Source organism: Triticum dicoccoides, chromosome 2A, assembly GCF_002162155.2.
Source record: "Triticum dicoccoides isolate Atlit2015 ecotype Zavitan chromosome 2A, WEW_v2.0, whole genome shotgun sequence".
NCBI lineage: Eukaryota > Viridiplantae > Streptophyta > Magnoliopsida > Poales > Poaceae > Triticum > Triticum dicoccoides.
In genome coordinates this window covers 729,516,967-729,529,265 of record NC_041382.1, presented here as the reverse complement: position 1 = coordinate 729,529,265, position 12,299 = coordinate 729,516,967, and the positions used below count along the sequence as shown (strand labels likewise).

Here is a 12,299-nt window from a genome sequence, read left to right as displayed (position 1 = left end):
TCAAGAGTTTTGAAAAGGCAAGTCGACTGTAATGCACCAAAAGGGCAGCTACCAGATAGCAAGTGTTTTGAATTAAGGATTTGTCATACTTAATGCAGTTATTAGTGTACCGCACTAGTGTATTTTTTGAATGTTTTTTCTCTCTTAAAAACACAACACAAAGACCCAGATGCACAATCTATCAATATGAGGCACTCTGAGAGATTGTACCGGCCGATGGAGACAATGCGCTTCCCATGAAAAAAAGTCGTTAAATCCTGAAATAAAACTATAAAAATGCAAGCGTCCACACCAAGTCTAGGACAGCAAGGAACATAATCGACTGAGTTATGCCTGGTTTGCGTATCTTCAAGGTTTTGATAGTGTAGTGAATTTAGTATTTGCATGTGTTGCTCACCTGACACAATATCGGCACAAGCTTTTGAATTGCATTGAAAGTAATAATGCAAGGTTTTGTTAAAGCGAGAACACACTTTTGATTTTATAAACGAAACCAACGTCTCGATCTTACAAAGCTAGACCTAATATTTACTTTTCGGAGAATATAAGTGGTTTCTAATGATAGAAATCGAGGAAAGAGCTCTCTTTATATATAAAATATGATTAATTCTCACAAAAAGAGACTAATGGTGAACAGCCAAGACAAGTTGCGACACATCAACATGATGAACGCATGAATGATCACAAACGAAGACCGATTACATGTATTCCCTCCGTTTTTATTTAGTTCGCATATTAGCTTTGGTCAAAGTCAAGCTTTACAAACTTTGATCAAGTTTATATACAAAAATATTAAGATATACAATAACAAATCAACAACATTAAATTTATTATTAAATATACTTTCACATCGTATAGATTTATTATGATAAATGTCTATTGTTTTCTATAAATTTGATCAAACTTTACAAAGTTTGACTTCAGTCAACTCTAATATGCAGAGTAAATAAAAATGAAGGGAGTACAACAAGACCAATCAATCAATCTTTAGTAATTTACTGCTGTGCGTCGGCAAGGAGTAAACAAAAATTGTCGCCTTCTTCGATCAATTAGTGGAGTGATGACGTCTGAAACATATTCGCACTGCCATTACTCGCGTGCTAATGATCCGGGATCGTTGGTTCAAAAAGCAAATAGAGGTGGGTCCCACGGGTTCCACGATAGCACATGCAGCGGTGCATGACGGAAGGACCATGCAGCGCTTGCCGGCGACATCTTCCGCCGCGCGGCGCGCCCGCCCGCCAGGAGGCGCCTCTGCGGAGGCCGCTCCTGAACCCCGCGGCGCCCGCAAGTTCGTCGGCGCCGAATCCGCGGCGGCAGCTGCTCGCTCCGTTGCCGGGGCCGCCTGCAAGGCAGTGGCGCAGACGCCACGCAACGCAACCTCACTTGCACACCCGCGGCGCCGTCGCCCGTTCACGGTTGTGGAGCACCGCCGTTACGCTTACGCCGGGCATGGGAGCACCGATGTGTCATCGCTTGCTCCGTAAGCAGGATCGACCAGTCGGTCTTCTCGGCAGCGGCAGGCACGCGAGATGTTCTCGAGTGGTCACCAGTCACCACACGAGCTTCTCCACCGCCATCCCCTGCAGCAGCGGCCGTGCCGCGACGTCGCGGCTGGTGACGACCGGCACGCGGCAGCAGAACGAGCGGAGGAGGCGGTCCTCGGAGGACACGCGGCGGAGGACGTCGAGGAAGCGGTCCTCGTCGCAGCAGGGGAGCGCGACGGGGCCGGGGGTGGACGGGAAGCCGTACTCCTCCTCCGACTGCCGGAGCAGCTCCCGGAACACGGGGTGGTTGAGGAGCGCCGCGCGCACCACGAACCGCTGCGATGCGCCGCCCACGCACACTGCCACGTGCCCCGCCGGCACCGGAGCCGTCGGCGCCGCCGCGGCCCGGGACCGCCACCGCCGCAGAGTCTGCTGGAGGCGGACGATGCTCTGGATCTTGCCGCATTTGGCCATCGCTCCCTTTTCGCCGGCTGAGGGGTGCTCTGCTTTTGGTGGGTTGATGGCGCGGACGGACGGAGTTGGCGTGAGAATGCTCTGCTTTTCCAGGGGAGCGCGGCGTGGCGTTTTTATAGGCCGATGCTTGGTTCGTCCAGTTTGCCGGTGTTCCTCGGGTTTAGATTTTTTTCTTTTCTTTACGATTTTTTTCCTATGTTTGCTTTATCACATGTACTTCCTCCGTCCCATAATATAAGACACTTTTTTAACACTACATTAGTATAAAAAACATTCTATATTATGGGACGGAAGTAGTATAAAATATTACTAACTCCGGTGTCAAAAACACTTTTATATTTTAGGACGAAGAGAATAGCACCTAAATCAGGTACATGTGCTATGCGGTGCCTGGTAATATTTCCTCCTCGTGAAAATCATTTTCTTCTCACTCCAATATTTTGAGTATGTTTATTTTTTCTATTTTGACCTTGTGTATAACATGCAGCGTGAGTCGCTGTGCAAATGCTTAAAACAATATCAGTCGCCATTTTTTTAGTCGACCCTCGATTTCGCTTTGCACGTGGCCAAAGACGGAGACGACCTGAGGAGCGCCAGCTGATGATGGTGTCCTGTGTTAGAATAAAACGCTAATGCAAGATTATAGGCGACACACTGAAGCACGATATTTGTTAACGAGGTTTATCAATATGGCTATATTTTCTGGGCATAACTACGGGCGCTCCTCCACAAGATATTGCAACACCGGCCGTCCGGGCGCCGACACAAGCCGTCGGCTCCACCGCATACCTGTTGCTATCAAGTCAGTCATGAGTTACGACGTGTGGTGCCCCTCCGTATATAAGAGGCCTAGGATACAAGTTTCCGACTCCTACACAACTCGTACCTAACCACACCAATTACAACTCCAAGTCCATATAACCCCTTGCGTACATAATATTCGACATAAATATAACAAACTCCACCTTGGTGAATATTCTCCACCACTTAAAAGTCGTACATGCTCGAACCTCCATGTACTCCGGACTTGGGTTGTCTCCTTTGTAGCTTACTGAGAGCTACCCGACGGGCCAGACCCGCCGCCACCGTGAGACTCCACTGCTATTCTTGCAGTTTTACTCCCCATGGCTCCACCTGCAATAGTGCTCCCTTGCAACTTGTAAAGATGTGAAGCCGTCCTCTCTCCTATCATCACAGTCACCCCATCTTCCATGATTTCCATGGTCTTCGTATCCCGATCACAACGGAATTCCATACCACCATCATGAAGAACACCAAGCGAAATTAGATTCCTCCTTAGCCCTGGCACATGCCTGACTCTTCGAAGCATCCGCTCAACTCCGTCAAACATCTTGATTTTGATGTCACCTACTCCAGCAACACGATAACCTGTATCATCGTCCACATAGGCTAAACCAAACTCACCAGACTTGTACGAAGAGAACCACTCCCTGTTGGGCGTCGCATGGAAAGAGCAAGCTGAATCCAACATCCACGCTTCAGTTTTTGTTGACCGCATGTTTGATACTACGAGAACATCACTACTGTTGTCCGAGTCATCACCACGAGTAGCCGCATTAGCACTTGCCCCACCCTTCAGTTCTGGGCATTCCCTCTTTATATGTCCCCAATCCTTGCACCTGTAGCACTGCACCTTTTTTCTTTTTTTTTCTTCTCCGCCTCTTGTCCCTTCCTGAGCTGATAACCTTTAACTGCCAACCCCAAACCTTGAGTACTCTCCTCTGTAGCATTCTTTTGCTTCCTCAACTCATGTCCAAGCAACGCTGCAGTGACTTCCTCATTATTGACGGTTGTCTTTCCATGTGTCAATGGACCAAATGCTCATAGGACGGTGGCAACGAAATAAGAAGAAGTAGTGCCTTATCCTCGTCCTCAATCTTCACATCCAGACGCGCTAGATCCGTGACCAACTGATTAAAGGCATTCACATGCTCCACAAGATCCGACCCCTCCTGCATCTTCAGCCCATAGAACTTTTGCTTCAAATACAGCTTATTGGTCGCTGACTTGGACATATAACGATTTGCCAACTTGTCCCAAATTCCCTTAGGAGAATCTTCGTCCATGACATGATACATGACCTGATCCGCAAGACAAAGCTGTATGGTAGCGGCCGCCTGCACTTGCATATCCTCCCACGCATCATTGTCAACCTTGGTCGGCTTCGTCTCCTGCAAACCCTTCAAGATTCCCCACTGCGCCAGAATATCCTTTACTCTTGTCTGCCATAGACCGAGGTTACCTGTGCCATCGAATTTGTCCAAATCAAACCCGGTGAATCCCGGTGCCATGCCGATCCGCGATCTAACCGACCTGTTGTCACCGGTCTTACCGCCCTTTTCCTCTGCGACTTCCTCATGAAAAAGATCATTGATCCCGTATTCCTCGTCTGAAGCCACACCGCAGTCCGCGGTCTACCAATAAATCTGACTTGCACAACCTTCTTGTCCGCCCTTTCAGAAAATCACCGTGAAGCCTTGTCGACGCACAGATGAACTTGCCCTCCGCCGAAACCTACCGCTCCACCTTTTCCTGAACCTGACTATTTTCTGTGCCTTTGCTGCCTCGCGTCGCCGGCCTTTTATTACTGCTGAAACAACCCACGGCCTTACCTTTTCCTTCCCTGACACGGAAATCAAAATCACAGACCGCGCAGATATATCCAATCCAATACAGTACCAATCTCCAACAGACCAAACATGCATGCACACGGCTCCTTGAATCACAAATTAGCAGGCCTGTCCCCTGGACCCAAAACGCACACGCACGCACGTATCATCAGATAGGTTCACCGCATGTATGTTAGTCCCCTTGACTCCTGCCACAATACAATTTTTCTATCCTTGTGCACCGCACTCCATCCGAGAAACCTACTGCTTTGGCCTTCCTTTGTCTTGCACGTCACGCCACTGCCGAGACCGATTGCCACACGCCTCCGAGGCTCCGAGCGGTCGTCTCGCGCAACGCCAGGTAGCGAAGCCTGTCCAACCTTTCCTCTGTCCGCGTCCCTCGGAAAAACTCGCCATTGATCTCGACGACAACTTCTGCCATGTCTCTTTTCTTGGTTCTCGCCAGCTATCTGTAACAGCCCTGTCGCACGTACTCATCTGATGTCAACCCTGCTGAAACAGTCGCCACCTCGCGCATCATCTGTGCACGAGCCGTGTCGTACCCTGGCCATCTATGTCGCCAACACAATCCGTCCGCAGTGCCGCGCCGCCGCCCTTGTACAACACCGAGCGCATCGTCTCGATGCTCTCACACTCCGATCTATCCGGTCGTCCCCCACGTCTGGTCGCCGGTCTGATCGCGAGCCGAATCCGTCGCCTCCGCAACGTCTTCAACAGCCACTACGCCGATCCGATCGCCACGTCTAGCCGATCCTTACCGGCCGCGGCCCATCGAACGGTCTAGGCCTCCTGCCCGAAGTGTCCGACACCACCGACCGCCTCCACGATCGCCGCCATGCTACACCTTGCGCTAATCGGACGTTCCATGGCACCCGTCGAGCATGATCCTCGTACCTCCGGATGATCTTCCGCATAGCCTTCTCGCAACCTTGCTCATGATACCACTTGTTAGAATAAAACGCTAATGCAAGATCATAGACGACACACCGAGGCACGATATTTGTTAACGAGGTTCACCGATATGGCTACATCCCCGGGGCATGACTACGGGCGCTCCTCCCCAAGATACCGCAACACCGGCCATCCGGGCGCCGACACAAGCCGTCGGCTCCCCCGCGTACATGTTGCTATCAAGTCGTCATGGGTTACAACGTGTGATGCCCCTCCGTATATAAGAGGCCTAGGATACAAGTGCCCGACTCCTACAGAACTCGTACCTAACCACACCAATTACAACTCCAAGTCCACGTAACCCCTTGCGTACATAATATTCGACACAAATATAACAAAGTCCACCTTGGCGAATATTCTCCACCACTTAGAAGTTGTACATGCTCGAACCTCCATGTACTCCGGACTTGGGTTGTCTCCTTTGTAGCTTAATGAGAGCTACTCGACGGGCCAGACCCGCCGCCACCGTGAGACTCCACTGCTACTCTTGTAGCTCCACTCCCCGTGGCTCCACCTGCAATAGTGCTCCCTTGCAACTTGTAAAGATGTGAAGCCGTCCTCTCTCCTATCATCACAGTCACCCCATCTTCCATGATTTCCATGGTCTTCGTATCCCGATCACAACGGAATTCCATACCACCATCATGAAGAACACCAAGCAAAATTAGATTCCTCCTTAGCCCTGGCACATGCCTGACTCTCCGAAGCATCCGCTCAACTCCGTCAAACATCTTGATTTTGATGTCACCTACTCCAGCAACACGATAACCTGTATCATCGCCCACATAGGCTAAACCAAACTCACCAGACTTGTACGAAGAGAACCACTCCCTGTTGGGCGTCGCATGAAAAGAGCAAGCTGAATCCAACATCCACGCTTCAGTTTTTGTTGACCGCATATTTGATACTACGAGAACATTGTTGGGTTTCGTAGTAATTTCACAAAATTCCTACGCACACGCAAGATCATGGTGATGCATAGCAACGAGAGGGGGAGAGTGTGATCTACGTACCCTTGTAGATCGACAATGGAAGCGTTAATTTAGTTGATGTAGTCGTACGTCTCCACGGCCCGACCGATCAAGCACCGAAACTATGGCACCTCCGAGTTCTAGCACACGTTCAGCTCGATGACGATCCCCGGACTCCGATCCAGCAAAGTGTCGGGGAAGAGTTCCTTCAGTACGACGGCGTGGTGACGATCTTGATGTACTATCGTCGCAGGGCTTCGCCTAAGCACTGCTACAATATTATCGAGGTGGAATATGGTGGAAGGGGGCACCGCACACGGCTAAGGAACGATCGTGAAGATCAACTTGTGTCTCTAGGGGTGCCCCCCTGCCCCCGTATATAAAGGAGCAAGGGGAGGAGGCTGGCCGGCCCTATAGGCGCGCCAAGGAGGAGTCCTCCTCCTAGTAGGAGTAGGACTCCTACTAGGAGGGGGAAAGAAGTGGGGAGGGAGAGGGAAAGGGGGGCGCCCCCCCCTCTCCTACTCCAATTCGGACCAGGGGGGAGGAGGCGCGCGGCCCACCTCTGGCAGCCCCTCTCTCTCTCCACTAAGGCCCATATGGCCCATTACTTCTCCCGGGGGGTTCCGGTAACCCTCCGGCTCTCCGGTTTTCTCCGAAATCACCCGGAACACTTTCGGTGTCCGAATATAGCCGTCCAATATATCAATCTTTATGTCTCGACCATTTCGAGACTCCTCGTCATGTCCGTGATCACATCCGGGACTCCGAACTAACTTCGGTACATCAAAACTCATAATCTCATAATATAACTGTCATCGAGACCTTAAGCGTGCGGACCCTACGGGTTCGAGAACAATGTAGACATGACCGAGACACGTCTCCGGTCAATAACCAATAGCGGAACCTGGATGCTCATATTGGCTCCTACATATTCTACGAAGATCTTTATCGGTCAGACCGCATAACAACATACATTGTTCCCTTTGTCATCGGTATGTTACTTGCCCGAGATTCGATCGTCGGTATCCTATACCTAGTTCAATCTCGTTACCGGCAAGTCTCTTTACTCGTTCTGTAATACATCATTCCGCAACTAACTCATTAGTTGCAATGCTTGCAAGGCTTAAGTGATGTGCATTACTGAGAGGGCCCAGAGATACCTCTCCGACAATCGGAGTGACAAATCGTAATCTCGAAATACGCCAACCCAACATGTACCTTTGGAGACACCTGTAGAGCACCTTTATAATCACCCATTTACGTTGTGACGTTTGGTAGCACACAAAGTGTTCCTCCGGCAAACGGGAGTTGCATAATCTCGTAGTCATAGGAACATGTATAAGTCATGAAGAAAGCAATAGCAACATACTAAACGATCGGGTGCTAAGCTAACGGAACGGGTCATGTAAATCAGATCATTCACCTAATGATGTGTAACACCGCGGATGTAACTTTCCCTATTTGTACTCCAACTCTTGTCGTTTCCGGCGTTAAGTTAATTTATTTTCTAGGGTTCGGGTTTTGCCTCTGTGTGTTGTTGTCGTTTTCATGCATCTCATATCATGTCATCATGTGCATTGCATTTGCATACGTGTTCGTCTCATGTATTCGAGCATTTTCCCCGTTGTCTGTTTTGCATTCCGGCGCTTCGTTCTCCTCCGGTGGTCATTTCTAGCTTTCTTTCGTGTGTGGGGATTAAACATTTCTGGATTGGACCGAGACTTGCCAAGCGGCCTTGGTTTACTACCGGTAGACCGCCTGTCAAGTTTCGTACCATTTGGACTTCGTTTGATACTCCAACGGTTAACCGAGGGACCGAAAAGGCCTCGTGTGTGTTGCAGCCCAACACCCCTCCAATTTGGCCCAAAACCCATCAAACTCTGCTCCATGTCCTAGAGCGTTCGATCACGATCGCGTGGCCGAAAATCGCACCTCGTTTGGACTCTCCTAGCTCCCCCTATGCCTATATATACACCCCCTCCAAAAATTCGCGGTTCAATCCACCCCTAACCCTAGAAAAAAATAGATCTCTGCCGCCGCCGGACGTGTCCGACCCGCGCCGGACAACGTTCGGATCCGCCGCCGCCAACCACCGGGCGCCACGTGGCGCAGGCGGACCACATCACCGCCGCCACTCCCGCCGGCCCGTCAGGCCCGAAGCGGGCCCACCTCTCCGCCGCTCGGGCCAGAGCCCGCGCCTCCTCCCTGCCTCGTCTTCCCCAGCCCCGGGTGCCCGAGCCCCGCCGCCGTCGAAGCCCGCCGCCGCCGCACCATTTCCGGCCGGGGCAAGCTCCGCCCCCTCCCTCCTCGTCTCCGAGCTCCGGCCGCCACGAACTCCACCGGTGAACAGGAACTCCGGCGGTGAACAGTAGATCCGACGTGCATCGAAATCCGTGCAGATCTGGATCTGACATCCGCGGGTTGACTTTTCCCCCTCTCCTCCTAATTTTTATGCATACTTTGACCTGTGATATCTCCGCATCCGTAGCTCCGATTTGGGCATATAGTATATCAAAATGTTCGCCTCAATGAGTACATCATTTCATTCCATTGCATCATTTTCATTTGAGTGCATCTTGATGCCCGAAATGCTGTTAGAAGGAGGCTTCGTGAGTTAATTGTCAGATCTGCTAGTTCATCTTAGACTTTTGTCATTTTTGCCATGATTATTGTGTGCATGATATGCCTGTGAGTCCTACATATGTTTTGTTAAGGATTTTGTTATCTTTCCAGAGGTGCAACCCATGCATTTTTGTGATGTGTGTGGTGACTTGTGCAAGCTTGCAAAGTGGTGCACTTGCTAATTCTGTTTTCAGGGACTTAGTGATTTCACTAAGTCCTGGGATTGTTTATCTCACGATGCCATATGTTCATGTTGTTTCCTAGTGATCCGTGCCTCTTTTGAGGATGATCAGTAAGGAAGTTTTGTTAATCTCGTAGTGCCCTATCCATCCATGTCTTTGTTTGCAATTATGGAGCACCCTAGCTTGAGTCAATCGAGCTCTACGTTTGCTTCGTTGTGAATCTGGGCAGATCGTCAACTTGTTTGCGATTTTGCCGATGTTATTGTAGTTGTTTCGTGTATGCTATGCCGTTGTTCTTGCCATGTCAAGCTTGCATTTTGTGCCTTCTTAAGGGATGTATACTTGTCTTGCCATGACTTGCACCGTGGTGAGTGCATCGAGCTCGTAAACATGCCTTCGTGAGTTACGTTTCAGCATGCCCCAGTTTTCACTAAGTCTGAAAACTGATTATGTTTTTGCTATGTTCGCGTGCTTGTTAGTATATTTTGTGATCCCGTTTGGATCAAGGTCACTAAGGGACTTTTGTTAAGCTCTTTGAGTAGCTCCATGCCATGCTTTGCTTTGTCATGTTCAGGTCCTGTAGCATGTTGTTTTGTTGCTCTGAAGAGGGCTATATGATCTGAAATTCCAGACAAGTGTTAATTTCACAAAGTCTGAGATCTGTTTTACCATTTGCATTTTTGCCATGCTTGTTTGAACCTGTTAATAGATGATTTGGCCGTAGCTCAGTGCTAGACTTTTGTTAAGCATCTTGTGTGTATCCCTGCCATGTATTTTGTTGACATGTTTGGGTGCTGTAGCATGTTCATTTCATTGCATCTAGATGCCTACTTGCTGTAAATCGCAGACCGGTGTCATATTTGAATCGCTTGGCATTTCCAAACCGTAACTCCGATTCCGGCGTTCTTTATATCGTTTTCAAGCGATTTCATCTCATCTTTCCAGTGGCACCCTTGGAATTCCAAGTTGAGGCCAGGTTCATGCATTTACTGTCATATCTTGCATTTTGCATCCCGCATCGCATCCCGCATAGCATATCATCTTTTCATCATATTGCTTGGTCTTGCACGTGGTTGATTGTACCCTTGTTGCTTGTTTGTCTTGTTTGGGTAGAGCCGGGAGACGAGTTCGCTAACGAGAAGCCCGTTGAGTTTGCTTTTGAGGATCCAGCCAACTCTGACAGCTGTGCAGGCAAGATGATCATACCCTCGAAATCACTACTATCTTTGCTATGCTAGTTTGCTCGCTCTTTTGCTATGCCATTCCTATGATGCCTACCACTTGCTTGCAAGCCTCCCAAATTGCCATGTCAAACCTCTAACCCCCCATTATCCTAGCAAACCGTTGATGGGCTATGTTACCGCTTTGCTCAGCCCCTCTTATAGCGTTGCTAGTTGCAGGTGAAGATTGGAGGCCGTTCCTTGTTGGAACATTTATTTACTTGTTGGGATATCATTATATTGCCATGTTATCTTAATGCATCTATATACTTGGTAAAGGGTGGAAGGCTCGGCCTCTCGCCTAGTATTTTGTTCCACTCTTGCCGCCCTAGTTTCCGTCATATTGGTGTTATGTTCCCGGACTTTGCGTTCCTTACGCGGTTGGGTTATAATGGGAACCCCCTGATAGTTCGCCTTGATTAAAGCTTTTCCAGCAATGCCCAACCTTGGTTTTACCATTTGCCACCTAGCCTTTTCTTTCCCTTGGGTTCTGCAGACTCAAGGGTCATCTTATTTTAACCCCCCCGGGCCAGTGCTCCTGTGAGTGTTGGTCCAAACTGTCAGCCGCCGGTGGCTACCAGGGGCAACTCTGGGCTGGCCTACCGGAAGTTTGGACAATCTGAGTGTGCCCTGAGAAAGAGATATGTGCAGCTCCTATCGGGATTTGTCGGCACATTTGGGCGGTGTTGCTGGTCTTGTTTTAACCTGTCGAAGTGTCTTGAGTTACCGAGATACCGAGTCTGATCGGAACGTCTTGGGAGGAGGTCTATTCCTTCGTTGACCGTGAGAGCTTGTCATGGGCTAAGTTGGGACTCCCCTGCAGGGATTGAACTTTCGAAAGCCGTGCCCGGAGTTATGGGCAGATGGGAATTTGTTAATGTTCGGTTGTAGATAACTTGAACCTTAACTTAAGTAAAATGAATCAACTGAATGTGTTACCGTGATGGCCTCTTCTCGGCGGAGTCCGGTAAGTGGACACGGTGTTGGAGTAATGTTTGCGCAGGTTGTTCTCTAGTTTCTCTCTCGTGCTTTGCCTCCTCTTCTCGCTCTCCTTTGCGAATAAGTTAGCCACCATACTTGCTAGTCACTTGCTGCAACTCCACTCATATTTTACCTTGCCATACCTATAAGCTTAAATAGTCTTGATCGCGAGGGTGCGAGATTGCTGAGTCCCTGTGGCTCACAGATTACTATTACACCAGATGCAGGGCCTGATGATTCCGCTCCAAGAGACGCGTATGAGCTCAAGTAGGAGTTCGACGAGGACTCTCAACGTTACTATGTTTCCTTTCCCGACGATCAGTAGTGGTGCCCAGATGGGGGTGATTGGGACCGTGTCGCATGTTGGGTTCACTTTTGTTTTGGCATCGTAGTCGGCCCATGCGTGTTTGGTTGATGTAATGTTATTTATGTACTTGATTGACGTGGCGAGTGTAAGCCAACTATGTTATCTCCCTTTTTATTATCATATTACATGGGATGTTGTGAAGATTGCCTAACTTGCGATATATGCCTTCAATGCGATTATGTCTCTAAGTCGTGCCTCGAGACGTGGGAGCTATAGTCGCATCGAGGGTGTTACAAGTTGGTATCAGAGCCTTCCCCGACCTTAGGAGCCCCATTGCTTGATCGTTTTTAGCGGCCGAGTTGTGTCTAGAAAAATGTTTTGAGTCTTTAGGAATTATATATCGGAGAGTTTAGGAATTCTTTTTACTTCTCAGTCTCCTCATCGCTCTGGTAA

General features: G+C 49.3%; 1 protein-coding gene across 1 annotated transcript; it reads right to left on the bottom strand.

The window, feature by feature from the left end:
* Positions 1-886: 886 nt before the first annotated feature.
* Positions 887-2,011, bottom strand: LOC119352116 (auxin-responsive protein SAUR23-like). Its single transcript, XM_037618847.1, has one exon. The coding sequence runs from the start codon at positions 1,959-1,961 to the stop codon at positions 1,554-1,556; it is 408 nt and encodes a 135-aa protein (XP_037474744.1). The 5' UTR covers positions 1,962-2,011; the 3' UTR covers positions 887-1,553.
* Between the last annotated feature and the right edge of the window lie 10,288 nt (positions 2,012-12,299).

What these genes read in the sequence shown, in the direction of transcription:
- LOC119352116 (XM_037618847.1), bottom strand. Translation starts at nt 1,961, where the DNA reads ATGGCCAAATGCGGCAAGATCCAGAGCATCGTCCGCCTCCAGCAGACT.